The sequence below is a fragment of the Mesoplodon densirostris genome, chromosome 2, assembly GCF_025265405.1.
Source record: "Mesoplodon densirostris isolate mMesDen1 chromosome 2, mMesDen1 primary haplotype, whole genome shotgun sequence".
Taxonomy (NCBI): Eukaryota; Metazoa; Chordata; class Mammalia; order Artiodactyla; family Ziphiidae; genus Mesoplodon; species Mesoplodon densirostris.
Genome location: NC_082662.1, coordinates 42,890,743 through 42,910,163, shown reverse-complemented (window position 1 = coordinate 42,910,163; position 19,421 = coordinate 42,890,743). Strand labels below are relative to the sequence as shown.

The following is a 19,421-nucleotide window of genomic DNA, read 5'->3' as shown; positions in this document are numbered from 1 at the left end:
CTTGCAGATGACAGTGCTCTCCCACTGCTTCAAATGGGATCATGCTGGTGGTACTGCAGTAGTTAGAAGGGGACACAGTCTAGCATATTCTCAGCTACAGCCAGCCCAGGCCCTCCTCCACATGGTAACAGCAGGAGCCTACTTCACAAAGTCTTTAAGTCACTGGTCCTGGATCCACCTGTCCCAGGCAAGCTGCAACCTTGCCACCAGTGCTCACTCCATGACGTAGCTGCAAAGGGAAATGCCACTCATGATTTCTGAGTGGGGCATAGTGATATACTATGAGCTGCTAAAGGGAAAAAGAATGTAGATACCCCTGTTATATTTGATCATGTATCATGAAAAGTCATACAGCTTCTATTGGAAGTCGAGCTTTTGACATATAGATGTTAGATGCTTATATGACAGTCCTTGATGACACATGAAAAGGTCATACCAATCTCTCTGAACTCTGAAGTTCTAGAATCTATATAAAAAAATTTGACAATTTATTCTGTTTTTAACTGCACTGAATGGTATATGACAGGCAAACTCCAGGGCACACAATAACTTTTATTTCAATTTTGCATCACAGTATAACATTTCAAAAATAATTTATTGAGGTGAAATTTATATAATATAACATCAATCATTTTAAAGTGAACAATTCATTGGCATTTAGTACATTCACAATGTTGTATAACCACCACCTCTGTCTAGATCCAAAACATTTCCATCATTTCAAAGTAAAACCCTTTACTCTCCATTGCCCCTGTTTCTAGCCCCTGGCAACCACCAATCTGCCTTCTGACTCTATGGATTTATCTATTTTGGGTACTTCATATAAATGAAATTATATAATATGTCACCTTTTGTGTCTGGCTTCTTTCACTTAGTATGTTTTGGAGGTTCATCAATGTTGCAGCCTATATCAGAACTTCATTCCTTTTCATAGCTGAATATTATTCCATTTTGTGTATGTATTACTATTTGTTTATCCATTGATGGATATTTGGGCTGTTCCCACCTTTTAGCTATTGTGAATAATGTTGCTATGAACATGTGTGTACCTGTACTTGAATACTAGTTTTCAATTCTTTTGGTTATACAGCTAGGAGTAGAATTGTGGAGGTCACATGGTAAACCTATATTTAACAACTGATGAACTTTTCCACAGTGGCTGCACCATTTTACAATCCCACCAGCAATGTATGAGGGTTCTAATTTCTCCACATCTGCCCTAACACTTGTTATTTTGGGTTTTTATTTATTTATTTATTTTTCTTTCTTTTTTATTATAGCCAGTGGACACGAAGTGGTATCTCATTGTGGTTTTGATGTGCATTTCCCTAATGACTAATAATACTGAGCATATTTTCATGTGTTTTTTGGTTACTTTTTAACATTTTAAATGACACCAGGGATACAAATTTAAGTTAAAATTCAACTGTATAGGGGGTTTTCAAATGCAAATAACACAACTGAGATGACAGTTAAACACATAATTGCTATAAGCTTCACAAAGTGCACTCATGCACAGGCAATGATAACCACATTTTTTTTCAAACATTGATTGTAAAAGTGGGTTTCCATTTCAGAAATCTTATCTTCAAATCAGAAATATGATGTTTAAGAAAATGTAAGTCCCCCAGGGACATCAATTTTTGTCTGTATCATTCTCCATGTCTGAACAAGGCACATATTAGGCACTCAGTAAATGTTGGCTAACTAAAAAAATCAGGCTTACTATCTGGACCCAGAGACTTGTAAGTGAGTACAGATAATAAGGTAGAGGGATGGATCTAGGATAATTCAAGATTTTTCTACCTAGGTCCACTGGGAAAATGATGGTGCCATTAACCAGGATAATAAATATAGGAGCAAGAACACTTGTGATAAAGGAATTATCTCAGAATTCTTACTATTAATTCAGAGTTCCTTTTTAAATTTTTATTCTTTAATTTTCATATTCCTTTCATACCACCTTTCTACGTGGAAAAATGTAAGAAAAGTGAAAAGGTATTCTATAAACATAACCTAATAATACTGCTACTCACAAACATTTCCTACCTTAATTTTTTGTGCTTTAGTTTTTCTTCCTATATGTCCTATTCTGACCTCACCCCTGCTGAATATCACTCCATCCCATATATATCCAATTTTCCATGGTTATTATGACAGTCTTTATAGTACTGCCTATCCCAATTTGGTTTGGCAAATTTATTAACTCTCTTCTCTGGTTTATGAATTAGAGAATGTCTCCCATTGAACAGAACTTACTTAGAAAAGCAGACCATGTCTATTGTGACTCCATATGGCACCATTTTGTAACTAGAGGACAGATCACTAAATTTTAATTTACTCTGATCACTTCCCCCTTGTAGACTATGTGTCTTCCATTCCAAAAGTCAAAAAAAAAAAATTCAAACTTACTTTAATCTGGTAAAATTGTCTTGGTACTACTTGCCTTTTGAAATTATTTTATTATAAGAATAATCTAACCTTGCATAATTTATACCCCAAAAGAATATATCACACCCTCAAAGTGAAGAGAAATCCTATTTCAACACACAATAAGACTGTCCCATGTGTACTAAAGTTTCTTGAGCTCTCTCCTTCTGCTGTATATCTCCAAACAACATAGTAATTTAACCTCAAATTACAGTATAGTATTGCAGTTAGTATCATTTTCCTCTCAACAAGTGATAGTCTGAGTGGACAGGGAGAATTTGTAGTACAAAATTCTTACTTGTAATATAAACTCGGGATTTGACTTCTATTATTACGGTCATGGACCAGGGACTTTCAGGAACACTGGTTCCTATGACCTGAGTAAGATCCTCAAAACTGCTGCTTCTGAGATGACCCTTTGTTCAGAAACTCATGCTGTGAGAACTAAAGGACCTTTAATATCAGAGATGTAGGGAAAAAAATAGCCAACCAATCTTCAGGGGAAAAAAAGGGAAATCTTTTCTATAACCATAGCAGACAAAACTAACACAGGTCAACCACAGCCATCGAAATATTGGATAAGAGACCAAAGTTGTATACAGTCCTACTCAAGCCTCTAGCAGCAAAAACAGGACTCCATGGCATGGACTCTGTATTTAGGAAATTTCCAGTTGATGAGAACTCAGAATTTTTGCTTTTTATCTTTTCTTTGCTGCTATCCTCATCCAACCTTTCTGATATTTTAATTCAAATCAGTAAAAACAACTTAAAAACTTTTCTTGTAAAGGTTTTGGTTGAAGGAGCCTCACACAGAGTCATTGACTCAATAAGTATTTGTTGATTGTCCACTAAATGCAGGGCCCTAGACCAGGCCCCAGGACTCAGGGGATAAAATGATGAATAAAGACCCAGATTCTGTCCTCAAGGACTTGGGCTTCTTTCCTCAAGTCTGGCTGCTCTGCCTGTGGGGTCCAAAAGGTTTCATGTGATGTTTTCCTACAGAACTCTGATGGATAAGTGGTTCTCTTGACAGATGATGGGGCTGAGGGCAAGGATGGTGATATTGTAGGCAGAGAAAACAGCAAATGCAAACAGGCAAAAGCAAATGTGAAGTATGTTTGGTCAACTGCAAAAAATTTAATGGCAGAGCAAATGTAGGATTTGAATGGGAGAAAATGGAAGGCCATATATTTACTTATAAAGGTAAGGATAAATGTACAATAACAAACCAATAAGCTTAGGCTTCATCCTGTGGATAGTGGGGGGCAAAGAAATGGCAGGGTCACATCTACATTTTAGAGACAATGTTTGGTGTTGGTGACCAATTGGAGGAAAAGAGACTGTAAAATAGGGCTGAGTAAAGAGGATTTTATGGTAGACCAGTAGAGAGATGAAAATGGGAAATTCCAGATTATTAATTATTCACAATGTCCCTATTTATCACCATGAATAACCAAAAGCAAACAGTCTAAATGCTTCCTGATTTTGTTTCCATGCTTCTCTTACGAAGATATAACGTGTTTAGGTTTTTTGTTTGTTTGTTTGTATTGTTTTGGCAGGAAAGGGAATAGTATTTCTTTTTAAAGAGCTCTACTGTTTACAAAGGCCCTTCCATGTTTAAGGACATATCAATAAATAATATCCCATACAGTACACTTTCAATTGGACACCAAAGTAGAAAGGTTTTTGCCTCTGAGCCACAAAACCAGGATCAAGTCCCTACTCTGTAATTTACCAGATTTCTATCATTGGGCAGGTTGCCCAACTTGTCTAAGTTGTCATCATTAAAGCTGTGTCTCAGTCAGGGTCTGAGTCAGGAAACAGAAGGCATACTCAAAGAGTAAAACTGAGCAAGGTTTAATGAAGGAAATTCATCAAGGAATGATGAAGCACCCTGGGGCTAGCAATAGTGGAGACTCATTATCACCTCTTTGACCTTGAGAGAACCCAGAGAGAGAGAGAGAAAGAGAGGGAGAGAGTGAGCTGTACCTGTAGGATGGATATGGGCTGCAGCCTCCACACAGTCACTGCTAACCAGTAGCCTAGCAGAGATAGAGTTGGGGAAATAAATACCCAGAACTCACTTTCTTTCTGCCTTCAGATATCCTGCCAGTGCTCCCACTGGCCAAATCCTTCTAGAATCAAGACGGCAAGGAAGCCCACTGATGCAGTCTGTAAAGGTCAGCCTCCAAGGCCACAGAAAGGATGGGGAAAAGGGTAGAGAGTAGATCTAGAGGGCAAATGTAAGATACCCAGTTCAAAATGTAATGATGGCAATCCACTTCTCACACAGATTTGCTGTGAGGGTCAAATGAGATAACATATATAAAAATAACTTGTAAACTGTAAACAAAATACACAAATATATTAATTATGAGATCCATCCTATAAGAAGTAAACAAGAAAGAATAACACCAATCTATGGTATGGGTCTCCTGAAGTTGACAGACCTCAAACTTTCAAATCAAGAGTAGCTCTACACCGGAATTTTTTCTTTCTGGTTAAAAGTACAAATCTTGAAGACAAAAAAATCAAACTGAAAAGGAATTGTTCAGTACCAAATGGTTAAGGCTAAGTAAAAAAACTAATTCCCTAGTGAGGTCGGTGCGACAATGGTCAGACAGGACTCAGACACCTACACATCAGCATCTCCATGTTATTTTTCTGCTCTTTGCCTTTCCCAAATCCAATTCTAACGTTTTCCAGAAACAGAATTAGCAACAATTCTAGAGGCCTATTCTGCTTTCTACTGTGGTTCAGGACCAGTTCTTATAAGCACCAATTCATTTGCCAAAGAAACATTCAACAAGCATTTGCAGAGTACCTACAAAGTGCTTGGTATATAAGCTAAGCAAGATCTTCTTATCAGTGGATGATGAACCATGACAACATTTATTCCTCATGCAAACCTTATAATCCGATTTATAATCTTTTCCCTCTTGTTCACTACTCTTTAGCCATACTGACCTCCTTGCTGTTCCTTGGACCCTTCAAGTTACACTCCTGCCTTAAGGCCTTTCCTCGGGCTATTCCCACTGCTTTTTCCAGATAGCCACATGGCTAACTTCTTCATCTCCATCAAGTTTGTTCAAGTGCCGCCTTCTCAATGAGGTCTACCTTATTCAAAATTACAATTCCTGCCCAAGCTCCTGATCTCCTTTATCCTACTCTATTTTTTATAACCTTTTTACATGCACATAATGTGCATGTTTATTATGGTTATTTTTAATTTCTATCTCCCCTTGTACTCCTACTGACAGGGATATTTGAATTTTGTTCACTGATGTATTCCAAGCACCTACAACTGGATCTGGCCCATACTGGACACTCAACAAATTTTCACTGAATTAATTAATCAGTCAATCATTCAGCCATGTGAAATGGTTTCAGAAGGCTCACTGACATTAGCAATTTTTTGTTAATGTAAATTTTAAAAGTCAGAAAAAGAAAGCTATGTTGGCATTGCATTTTAAATCTAATAGTCTCATCTCAACATAAATTTGTTCCAAATTTTTTGCTCATAGGTGAAAACTCATATGTGATGATTAATCCCCATTATAATTAAATGTAAAAGCTGTAACATTTCTATTAAAGGAACTATAAGATCAAGCTGGTACTATAGATAACAAGTGTTTGTAATTAACATACTGTGGATAACTGTAAACTCTGTCATCGCATTAATAAAATGTAAAAATTCCTAAAGCAACTGGGAGCTCCGTGGCAGCTGCAACATCAACACTAGCCACTTTGCCAGTTGTTCAGAGGCTGTGCAAATGAGACAAACTGGTAGTAACACACATAATGCATTTGAGAGCCATTTTTGCACAACATAAGTTTATGTCTCTTTTTTTAGATAAGGATTTTTTTCTTTTCTTTAGATAAAATACCACATCCTGATGCATGAATATGTGGAGCTGAGATAAATTTCAGACTGGTAAGGGGACTAAACCATGAAGTGGGCAGTTTAGGTACTTCTGAGTAAACTATCACTCAGAGAACAGTAAACTGTTCCTTGGACCCTGCAAGTTACACTCCTGCCTTAGGGCCTTTCCTCGGGCTATTCCCACTGCTTTTTCCAGATAGCCACATGGCTAACTTCTTCATCTCCATCAAGTTTGTTCAAATGCCACCTTCTCAATGAGGCCTACCCTATTCAAAATTTGAATAGGTTCAAACTTATTGAATAGGTTCAAATAGGTTCAAACCTATTTGAATAGGTTCAAATAGGTTCTGATTTGAGTGAAGAAAGGTTACTTGTGCAGCAAATTTGGGTCCATACATTCATGGCTTTAATATGCAGAAAATATGAATAGAAAGATTAGTATAATTATTTTATTGCAAAGATAACTGGAAAGTCAAACAAAGAGCTCAAATGACAGAACTAGGTATGAAGGTATCAAAGGGTTAAATGGATTCTTTCCAGAAAGCCAAACCTTCTACCTCCACCACCCAAAGTGCTATAGAGTCAGAAAGATTAGGAAGCCACTGCACAGCCAATCAATGAAGGACATGATTTTTAGTGGACCCAGTCACAGATTAAACTCAGCTTGGACAATGACCCTAACTCTGATTCAGCTGTAATCAGCCTCACATGTAAAAGGTGCGTATGTGCGTGTGTGTGTGTTGATACCTGATGGATATGTTTGGGTTTCTTACTGCAACAGGGAAGTACAACATCTAGATCCAAAACAAGAAGTAAAATCTGACTTGTTTCCTAGACTACGTACGGAGCTACAATATTTTGAAAGAACCAATACAGCTTTTTACTGGATAGTGCGCTGAATTGTGTCCCCCCAGCCAAATTCATATGCTGAGGATCTAAACCCCCAGTACGCCAGAATACAACTGCATTTGGAGATAGGGCCTGTAAAGAGGTAATAACTGTGGTAAAATTAAGTCATATGAGTGGGCCCTAATCCAATATGATTGAAGAGAATTAGGACAGAGACACAGAAAGAGGAAAGACCATGTGAAGACAGAGAGAAGATGGCCATATACTAGCCAAGGAGAGAGGCCTCAGAAAAAACAACTCTGCCTACACCTTGATTTTGGACTGCAAGCCTCCAGAAGTGTGAGTAAATACATTTCTATTGCTTAAGTCACCCAGTCTGTGGTATTTGTTATGGTAGCCCTAGCAACCTAATACACCATGTATGATTCGTCTCATTATGCCATTGCATGAAAAGGAGAATGCAGTTTTAAAAATCTAGTTCCCAATCACAAATCACAAGCATGAATGTCAACGGATACCTCATTTATGCAGTATCATAAGGGAATAAATCATTCCACATTAGGTAAAATTTATGGGTAACTGAAGCTTGCCTCTTAACAAACCAAAGTCTCTAATCTAATCATATCAGATGGAAATCTTCCTAAAAATACATTGTTATATGCTATTCCCCTTTTAAAATAGAGCATACCATGATGCAACCCTTTTAAAGAATAAAATGGAAAATTCCAACAAAATTGGCAATTGTTATTCAGTACTCTAATTCAATTATTGCTTCTATTTAAGATTAAGACTAATTTCTCATGTCTTACTTTTGTAATTTGTTTGTCCCTCATTTCCAGCTCACCTTTACTGAAATTCCATTGTGTCTCCTATCTTTCAGGCCTTCTAATCTGCTGCAGGCTGAGAAATTAGGGAAACAAGCATGTTAGAACTATGTCTCAAGTAAGAATTAGAAGGCTTGAGGGAGGGTCCAAGGAGCTTGTCTGTGAGTAAACAAGTTAACATACTCTCTGTGGCATACTTTTGGTTCTCAGAAATGTTTTTGCTTCCATCATAGCTTTTGCCTGTATTCCTAAGGGCTACCATTGAAAAGTTATGACCACTATGTTTGGATGAGATTTTATTTTTACAATATTTTATTAATAATTATTGGCTTGTTTCCACTTCAAAAACTTTTCACAGCATCATTGTAGTGAATTGACATTAAAATCTGTATAGTGTTGATTTCCATCTCCAAAAAATGATGAATATAAATATAGCAATTTTAATAATAACAGCTGGCATATATTAGCATTTACCATGTGCCTGATACTGTGCTAAATGCACATTAGGTATCTCACTTAATTACCAGCAATGCAAAGAATTTACTGAAAGCAAGGGAAGGGATGCAAAATCACTATGAACTTTCAGGAATTGTGCTTACTGGATGGAAATATTATGCAAATGAGCATTACTGGATCAAATAAAACATTTTAATCTGGTTTTAAAAAAGCTATTAGTAAAAACTAATACCATATGCAAGTTCCAAATTAAATATAATCCTGGCACAAGCCAAATAATCATTCTTCTCCATGGACCATCACTCCTGACAACAACCTGAAAAATTATAGTTCCTTCCCTCCATGTTTCCTATGACCCAACATGAATTTATGAAGAAGATACGCTCAAAGGCAGAGGGGCCTCTGGAAATGAATCACTAGGTTATGTAGAATTACCTTGTTAGGTCAACTCCTGCCTCTCAAAAGGGATGTATTTAACACATTTGGAGGTTAATTTTTTAAATGAACTTTATTGAGATGTAATGCACATACAGTCAAATGCACAGATCTTAAAGGTTCAGTTTGATGAGTTCTGACAAATGGATACACCCTGCAGTCAACACCCCAATCAAAATATAGCGTATTTCAATTACCCGAGAAAATTCCCTTATGACCCTTTGCAGTCAACCTCTTTCCCCGACTATAGATAGGTATTTTTCAGCAGATATAGTAGCAGTGATGGTAACAGCTACTGTTATGGACCGTTAATAGGAGTATTTACTGAGTGCCCACATGCCAGGCACTGTACATATATGGTATTCCATTTAATTCCCATGTCAAAGGCTGGTATTATCCCCATTAGTCTATTGGGAAGTGGGAAAAAATAGTAAGACCGAGGAATTGATTATGCAAGGTCACATAACAACTGAGTGGTGGGATAGACCTGAACCAAGAATATCTGAATTAGAATCCCTCGTGCTAAATTCTATTGCCTCTACACAAATGCTAAGGAGTTTTCTGTTAATTCAAAACACACTAAGTAGTGGAATTAGTGAGGCCACCAACTCTAACCCACAACCCCACCTCTATTACAATCACACCCAAGTACCTTATCGTATAAGCAAGCAAAGGTTTCAGAGGCTAATACTAATGATAACTAAAGAGGATTACTTACAAGTTCCCTAGCTAAAAACCTGCATGTAAATCCCTCATATATTTCTAAGGTAGTCAGGAGAGGGGGAAAGTCCTCTGTATAGGTGTGTGGGTCACAACCCCATCAGCCCCAAGGAATAGTTAGTGTTTCAGAAAATGAAAGGAAGGAATCCAACCATCACTGATTCTTAGTCAACCACAATCCACTCTACCTAAGAACCATAAGGAGAGGCGCTGTGAAGCACTCTACTCTCACTTTATTAGGGAAGCACGGAGGCAAACATCTGGATTGAACCATTTGATTCCTCATTACATTAATTTTATTCAGTGTTTTAAACTCAACCCACTCACATTTACAAAACACTTCACACAGATTACTTCCCTCATAAATGGAGCTCCATTCACATTTCACTTAAAACATCAAACTTATTCTGAAATGACTGAGGTTAAAGCCTGTTCAGTGTCAATTTGCAAGTATTATAAAATAATGAAAAACTAGGCGCAGAAATGCAGGAAGGTAATGTGAGGCAGCCTCTTCAAGGGGTTCTACTAAAATAAAGCAGCTTGGTAAGGGGCGCAGGCAGGCTTTCATGAACCCACAGGGCTCGTGACAAACTGTCGTGGAGCGGGTATTTGATTCCCCAGAGGGAAGATTTATGAGAATTACCACCCTTGAGCGGTACCGGCTAACCCTGGGGAATCAATATGACTCATATTCCCCCAAACCTGGAGTTGTTTTTGAGAAGTTCCTCTCCGAGGTTTCCCTGTGGTCTCCCTAAATCCGTTAACATATGTTGGAAGAGGGGAGGTTCTCTCTCTTTTAGAAACGAATTGTCTCCAGCAAGTTCAAGACTTCAGGACGTGTGTTTACTAAATCCTAAACGCTTGACAACCCCAGCCCAAAGAGAGACGAGTACAACACACAAATACACCCTACCCAACACCTGATCCTCCTTTTTCCTCCGCTAAACACTGCTCAGTGCAACGGAAGCGCCCGCTCAGTCTCATCTAGAAATATCCCAAGCCCCAGGTCGACAGCGGGCTGTAATAGGGGAAAGGCACTGGAGGGTGCTGCTTCTCGACAATTAGCGGGAGTCACACAGACAGAAGGGGCCCCCCTGAGGATGCGCGCCTGCTCGCCCAAAGCCGCCCGGACTTTTTGGCGCCACCAGCTAGTTCAGCAAGGCCACTCCGAGGACAGCTCGGGAAAGGAGCAGAGGGGAGTGGCGCGCGCGGGGCGGCGTCTTCTCCCCGGGGCTGGGTCGACTGTCGCGGGGGGAGGGGTGCACGGCAACCCAACTTTCGGTTGTCTCCCCTGAGGCAGGGAAAGTGTCTCGTGGCCCGCGGGGGAAGGACCCAGAGGCCCTCGGGAACAGAGTCGCCAGCTGGGCGGCTGAGGGGGACGCCAGAAGTCCCCGGGCCAGGGGCGCGCGGGGGCGGCTCCCTCCTGTGAGGGCCCCTTCCCCCTCCCTGAGAGTCCGGGTGGCGGGGCTGGGCGCCTGGAATGACCGAGTCACGGCCACGTGGCCGCGCGGTCGCGCGTGACAGCGGGTGGGCGGGGCATCAGGGGCGCGGGGCCGGCCGAGGCGCGGCTACCTGGCTCTTGAGGCGCATCTTCTCGGCGGCGCGGTCCAGCCGTAGGCTGCGGAGGCTGGGCGGGGCGCGGCGGCAGGGAGGACGTCCGCGGAGTCGCCCCGCGCTCGCTCGCTAGCTGGCTCGCTCACCCGCTCAGCGCTGAGCGGTCGCTTCGCCACCCCCACCGCCGTCTCCAGGGGGCGCCTCGCGCGGGAGTTGGAGGATCGACCCCTGCGGTTCCCGGCCCTGGCGCCTAGCATCGAGTTTATGCTCAAGAAGTTGAATGAATAAATCTCTTCTCCAGTACTGCTACCTGTGCTTAAATTTTAAGTGAGGTAGCTTTTTTGGCAGTTCAAGTCCACCAACAACATTTGAACCGATGTTCTTGGCAAAACAGTGTGCTGGGCTCCGAGGATTTGCAAACGTGACCAATTTGGAACCCTTAGAATAAATCTTACCCTTTAGGCGAAGGCGCACTAGAAAGGTGGCCTGTCTTTGGCGGAGTGTGGACACACTAACTGGATCCTTCAAGCCATGTTTGGCCAGTTGACTGGTGTCTAAGATATATCCAAAGTAAAGTGAGAAATGGAGACAATGATTAACATCACTAAATCTCAAACAAAATAACCCAGACTTTTGTGCACTATGATTTCAGGTATAAATGTTGGCCTCAATGACTTGGGAGAGCCAAGTTGCTCTGTGGCCTCCTAAACCACACCAGACTTTTGAATAACACAGCGTTGGTCTGGTGCTGGGTAATCTGATGATCATTAAAAATGGGCAAGTCGCTTCTTGGGCCCTCCCTGACCTTTGTAAAACTTTCACACCCAGGGCCCAGAAACTCAGAAACTCACAGTTAGGTTGTTGAGAATGCCCATTATTGCCTAAAGGAAATCTACTTTGGTTCAAAATATAGGAAATACAGGTATGAGCAAGACTTACTGGTTGAAGTAAGCTTAGCACGGTAGAGTTAGAATGGAAATATTAAAGAATCATCTTATCTGATGCCTCTTTATAGGTGAAGGCTTTGAGGTCCTGAGAAGACCTGCCCAGGTCACAAGGGAATCAGGAGGAAAAATTGTAAAAGTTCTCCTAACTCCTGTTTTATTTTTTTATTTCACAATTCTCAGGATTCTCAGATTTTCTGTTTTTAGGACTTGATCCATTCAGACCTTCACATAGACACAAATAAGCTAAAGAGGCTGCCTAGGTAATAGGAGGACTGGGAATGACAAACAAAACAAAATTGATGTTATTTTCATTATTATGATAGCTGTTAGTTATTGAGCACTTATGTGCACTTTCCATGGATAATCTCATTTAATCCAAGTTTTAAAAGGTGCAGCCTTAAAACTGAATAATCCCCGATGACTATAAGAGCTGTTTTCCCACAGTCTCCTTTGACTATGTAAAACAAAAGGGTTTTGTTCCTGAGCAGATGGGGATATACCAACTCAAAATTCTGCTAACTTATATTCTTTGCCCCAGTAGTTCCACTTTTATAAATTTGTTTTAAGGAAGTAATCATTAATGTGTTCAAAGACTTGGCCCTATGATTTTTACTGTAGCATAGTTTGAAATATGCAAAAATTGGAAATAGTCTTTAATGGTCAGCAAAAGGGACTGATCATCCATACAATGGAATATTCTGCAGACATTAAGAATGATACAGTCCATGAATATTTATCAACATGGGAAGATGTTCACAGTATATTTCAAAGTGAGAAAAGGAGGTCACAAGATTGTATCCTGTTTTTGAAAGGGTAACTGGTTATTTTGGAAGATGGGATTATGAGTGATTTTTATTTCTCCCTCTTTTGCTTATCTGTATTTTTAAAAATGTCAATAGTAAATAGTTATTGTTTTGGAATTAAAACAAATTTTGTTTTAATGAATGACTATCTCTGATTATTAGCAATGAGCAAGATATTGTAGGAAAGGCCGGCAGGCAAGAATTCAGGGCACTTTAGCACAGTAAAGGACACAGTCTTAACCACTGTAGTTAGGGTATTAATCAGACCTAGTTTCTAGATCAGCTCTGCCCTTTTAAAAGTATGTCATCTTGAACAAGTTAACTTGGTTTTTCTAAGCCTAAAAACAGTAATGACAATAATAGCTAACATTAATGAGTTTACTTTGTGCTGGGCACTGTGCTATGCACTCTGTTTACAATCTCATTCTCACATCAACTGATGAGGAAGTTGAAGCTTAAGTTGAGGAAAGTTAAACAACTTGTCCAAGTATACACAATCAGATAAATGCTCACATCATAGTGTGGTTGTGAGGGTTAAATGCAAGGGGGCACTTAAAGCACTCAGCTTAATATAGTGGCAGATATGCAGATGTATATATATACTTGATGCCAGTTGTTTTTTAATAATTTAGGTACAACTCTTGTAGCAGGTTCTGCTCTTTATAAAAATTTTAGTGCTCCAATCACCTCTCCAGGGAATCCACTTTGGTTATACGGTGGTGGGTAAGATTATGGGCTCTAAAACCTGTCTTGGTTTGAATACCAGCTCTACCACTTACTAGCTCTGTGATTAAGTTACTTAACCCTCTTTGTACCCCAGTTTTCTCATCTGTAAGATGAGCCTAATATTAGAACTAACTTCATGGGGGTTGTTCTGAGTGTAAATGAGTTAACAGACAGAACGCAATAAGAACAGTGCATGGTGTACTTAGAGTTTTTTAAATGATTACACATTTTACAAATTGTAAGTCCTTTTTCACACTAATATAAAGATCTTAATACATGTTCCTTATATTGATATATGAACATATTGTTATTTAATGCCAAAAGGTTATATAAATGCAAAATGTGTCAGAATTCATAGAAGGAAGTAATCCCCATTTAAAAGAAACCCATGTAGCATTTACATGTGCTTACATTACTAAAACAGACATCAAACCCAGAAACAAAATATACAAAAAAATACCAATTTTTCCAGTCTTAACTTTTCCAAAATCAGTTTAGCCATGGATTCTTCAAAGGAAACAATTTGGCATATTTAGGACTTGACTTTGTCATGCATTTTATTATACTCAGAGATTTGAACTATTCTCTGGATTTATGAGGTCTTTTAAAACAATTGAAAAATTCCACACAGAGATAAAAAAATAATACATTTTCAATTTTATAATCGAATATGTTAAGGTAATACTACTTATAAAAAAACTCATAAAAAGAGCAAATCATCATTGTATTAAGAACCATGCTACAGGGAAAAACACTGTTTCTCATCAATTGAAAATATATTTTAGGCTATATATATATTCATATATGTGTGTGTATATATAAACAGTTAATTAAAGGTGATATATTAAAATATTAATTTTATCAGCATGGTATTGCCTATCTAAAACAAGTGTTTTAGAATTACGTTCAATTCTCCAAGATATAATGATAATTTATATTCCTTCCCAATAGAAACCATAAATGGAATCTATGATAATTTTACAATTACAAGTCATATTGTGGCTCTAGGATAGTCAACTTGATGTAACAAAACAATTAGTAAGAGCATGGAAACTTACTTTCTTCCTTTGAAAGGCAATTCCTGTATTAAGGGCAATGTTATTTTTCTTTAGAAGTCCTGAATCTTCACACAAAGGCATTACAAGCTCATCGTGCACCTTAATTATAAGGACACCTGTATTTCTTTGTTTATCTGGTTGGTTGGTCCTGAGGATTTGATTTGTCACATTCCTCCCCTGTCCCGCCCTATTTCTCTCGTAATGAGAACAACTTAACAATACCATCTGCACAACCTCCAAGCCCCAAATAATGACTGGGGAGGAATACAGGTATTAGTTATGGTGGGGGAGCTCTTGTTGCTTAACCTTCATGTAAAGGGCTAAAATTCAGTGTTAGTAAGCATAAACTTGGGGGATATACTGATTTTAAAACATAGCATGAAACCCCACCCTTACCCTTCCACCTCCACCCCATTCTCCCCCACTATCCCCACCACCCTCACCCTTCTCCCTGGGGAAGCAGTGTGATATTAGATGGAGTCAGATTAATCCCACCTCCATCATTCAGGAGCCCTGTGATCTCTGGCAAGTTCCTTTATCTCTCTGAGCCTCAGTTTCTATATAATAGAGAGAGTAGTACTTACCTCATAGGTTGTTACAAAGATGATTTTTACTGTTAATGGAAAAATTGTGTAAAGTAACCACTTAATACAAGTTGCTTCTCTTTCCTCTTTCCCCTCTGCATTGGGAACATTCAAAAAAGGCTCCAACTATGCACATCTATAGAAGATGATGTGTGAAGGTATGGATATTTGAAGGATTTGGGAATTTGATGTGAGATAGAAATGCATCTGTTGTCTTCATCAACAACATCTCCTGAAAGGGAATGAAAGAACCCCATTCATCAAACAAGTATTCATTAAGCACCTACTAGGTCTAGGCCTCGTACTAACCACTGGCAATAGAGTTGTCTTCTGTCCTCGAGAAGATCTCAGCCTTAGGGGACAGTAGATGAGAAATGACAGACTATGACAATCCAATATAACACAGTATAACAAGTACTAAAATTGAGAGACGCACCAGGGACTGTAGAATAGGGGTATCCAAAGCAGCCCCCGGGAGAAGGGGTTAGGTGAGAGGAGGGTCTGGGAAGATTCCTGGGGATAAAAAAATGATTCTAGAATTCAGTTTTGAAGAACAAGCAGGAGTTAGAAGATGAAAGACTGAACATCGCAGCTTGATAGAGGTGCCTTTAAAAAAAGACATAGGGCTTCCCTGGTGGCGCAGTGGTTGAGAGTCCGCCTGCCGATGCAGGGGACGCGGGTTCGTGCCCCGATCCCGGAAGATCCCACATGCCGCGGAGCGGCTGGGCCCGCGAGCCATGGCCGCGGAGCCTGTGTGTACGGAGCCTGTGCTCCGCAACGGGAGAGGCCACAGCAGTGAGAGGCCCGCGTACAGCAAAAAAAATAAAAAAAAAAATAAAAAAAGGACATAACTGGGCTTCCCTGGTGGCACAGTGGTTGAGAATCTGCCTGCTAATGCAGGGGACACGGGTTTGAGCCCTGGTTTGGGAGGATCCCACATGCCGTGGAGTGACTAGGCCCGTGAGCCACAAGTACTGAGCCTGCGCGTCTGGAGCCTGTGCTCCGCAACAAGAGAGGCCGCGACAGTGAGAGGCCTGCGCACCGCAATGAAGAGTGGCCTCCGCTTGCCACAACTAGAGAAAGCCCTTGCACAGAAACGAAGACCCAAAACAGCAAAACTAAATAAATTAATTAATAAACTCCTACCCCCAACATCATCTTAAAAAAAAAAAAAAGACATAGCTGTGAAGTAAATGGTGTATTCCATTGTCAGAATGAGGCTACATTGTAGTGTTATGTATATGATGGATATAACAGAATTTGTTCATTCTCTGATCTTTCATCACATGAGATTTTAATGGGAACAAGGAATAAGCACTCTTTTTGAGTAAGCCCATGAGCATATGTTCAGAAACATTTGATTAGAGTCTTTGCTCTAACAGTTTTAACTATTCTTAGTTGCTCCTTAACAGTTGCAGTTTGCACTTAATAGATTAGATAATTGCTTATTAGTAGAAAATAACCCAGCCAATCATGACATGCAGGAAATGATAAGAAAAAGTATACTCAGTCTTCATGTAGGTTTTAGTGCTGGAAGGAACCTTAGAGGTGGTTGATATCATCCTCATTTTACAGGCAAGAAAATTCAGGTCCAGGGAAGCTCAGTGACCTGCCCAAGTTCTCACAGCTGAGAAGCAGAGCCAGGAATAGAACCCAGTTCTCTGGGCTCCCTGCCCATTGCTCTCACCAATGACAGTGGCTACCATTTACTGGACATTTCCAAGGTTCTAACATGATAACTAAAATCTCTAAGTATTATTTCATTTTATTGACATTTCTAATCTAATTTCAATCATTTTAGAATGGAGCAGGGAATAAGTACTTTTAAAAAGTAAATATTAGTTGTGTGGATACCAGTGAATGAAGAAATGCTGTTCACATAGATCTTGTTTCATTAGCTGGTTAATGTATTTCTTTCAAATCTAACTTTAGTTTTATATACATCTTTCAGGTTTTGTTTCCAAGATTTTCCTCTAGGAGTTTGATTTAACTCAGTTCGATTTGACAAATATTTATTGAGTCCTTGTGAAAGGAGAAGCAAATCTTTCTTTTCTGTTGCATTTCCTCCGGATGTCAGGCTTCATAAGAGGCTGTGTCATGCCAGGAGAGAGCACAAGCTTGGAAGTCAAATAGGCTTTGGTTCAAATCCCAGCTCAACAACTAACCATCTCACGGATCTTGGAAGGTTACCTAACTTCCCATATCTGTAAAATGAGGGTGTGAATTAAATCTACTTTACAGGGTTGTTCTATGGATTAAAATGAATGAAATAAGTAAAGGGAATCCATTTTATTCATGGCCATTTGTTCTGCAGATTACTCACATTCATTAAGCTGAGCAGCATTCTGTTAAAGGTCATTTATTGTAATGTGTGGCAGATTGTAATTTCCAAATGTGGCTACAACAATATCTCCCGATCCACCTGCTCTTCTGCAATGTGACCTTGCTACTCCCTCACTAAGAGGGGAATCTAATCCCCTTTCTCTTGAATCTTGGTCATTCTTAGTGACTCTGGGTCACACTATCCACTGCCCCTTCCTTCCAGTTGATAGGAATGCAGATGTCATGGTGGGAGCAGAGGTACAAGTTGGCAGGACAACAAAACAGAAAGCCCCCGGAAACTTGATGATTATGTGCGTTGTCATAGCAGCCATGGACTACATACCCAGACTTTTACATGACAGAGGAATGAACTTCTATCTTATTTAGGCTGCTTATTTTGGACCTTCCCTTCACAGCAAACCTACCAATATGCTAACCTACACAACTGGAGATACTAATGTGAGCCTAAAGTGTCTGGCATAGAGCAGGTGCTCAATAGTAAGTAGCTAGCACATTTAAAACACCAAAACCATCTACTGCCCTTCAAGACACAATCCCACCTTTCTGGGTGATTTTTATACCTGGCTCACTGACCTCTTCCACATAGCTTTGCCTCTATCTCTGCCTTCCGGGTCATCAACAGACAACAGTAGTCTTTTTAGTCACTTAATCCCACTAATCCTTGCACTGCTCACCTCCAGTGACTCACTTTCTGTCCATTTCAGCCACCAGCTTCACAATCAGCTCCAGGCTTCATCATGGCACTAAATGGCTCCACCTGTATGTTCTAGAATTCTGCCATTTTTCTCTCTGATTCCTGCTCTCAGTCACCTCTCTTACTCTCTCACTGCTACCAATCCAGTTTTCATCCCCATCATGTTCCTATCCTGTGTGCCAATGTGATTTCCTGACTGGCATTTCTGTTGAGAATGGGCCACACAGTGAGTATTTCCCCTGCCACCCTAGAGTCCCACCCACTGCCTTCATCTTCTGCCATTCCCACCTCGTCAGCCTTAGCCCAGGCTGGTCCAAGTGGGCCTCCACTGGATTCCCACTGACCCTGTGCAGTCCTCTATCACAACTGGTGTCACTCTGCTTTATCAGTTTCAGTCTGTGAGTCTGTCTCCCCACTAGACTATGGGCTTTCTGAGGTTGGAAACTGACTTATTTGTGTATGCAACTACACTTCCCAGCAAAAACGTGTCTACTATTTGGAATGCCCCAGATTTTTCCACCTCCATGCCTTTGCTTATGCCATTCCTCCCTGGGAATATTTTCCCCCATTGCCTCATTCTAACATCAGACAAATCCAGGAAGTTTCATCTCAGATGCCACCTCCAAGAAGTTTTTCCCGATAGGACACTTTCCTCCTTTGAAGCTCCAAAGCATTTCCCTGGTATTTCTTTGCAGGCACTTTAACTTTGCAGTCAACTCAGTTACTGAGCACCTAGTATTCACTCAATGATATGCTGCCCACTTCATTCTTGGCTATCATTTACTCCTTATAAATACCCAATCATCCTGATTTTGCAGCTAAGGTAACTGAAACTCTGAAAGCTTAGGTGATTTTGCCCCAAGCCACACCACTAGAAAGTGGTAGGACCATGATTGACTCCAAGGTCAGTGTTCTCATGCTGTGTTGCTCCACATCTGCTTTGGGCTTTTGTCCCTTGTGTAAATTTCTTGTCTGTCTATGTGAGTTCTTTGCGGGCAAGGGTTGTGTCTCTCACCTGTTATATCTCCTCTAACATCTAGCCTAGCCTCTTGCAGATAGTGAATGCAACAAAATACACAGAAAATAAAATACTGATTCAGGGACTCTCAGAAAAC

General features: G+C 40.0%; 1 protein-coding gene across 1 annotated transcript in view; it reads right to left on the bottom strand.

Moving 5' to 3' along the window:
* Positions 1–11,267, bottom strand: part of ELAVL4 (ELAV like RNA binding protein 4) — a 153,315-nt gene extending 142,048 nt beyond the window's left edge. Inside the window, exon 1 of the mRNA XM_060083358.1 lies at positions 11,170–11,267. Coding sequence (XP_059939341.1) covers positions 11,170–11,187 — 18 coding nt within the window. The 5' untranslated portion in view covers positions 11,188–11,267. The remainder of the gene's footprint in view (positions 1–11,169) is intronic.
* Between the last annotated feature and the right edge of the window lie 8,154 nt (positions 11,268–19,421).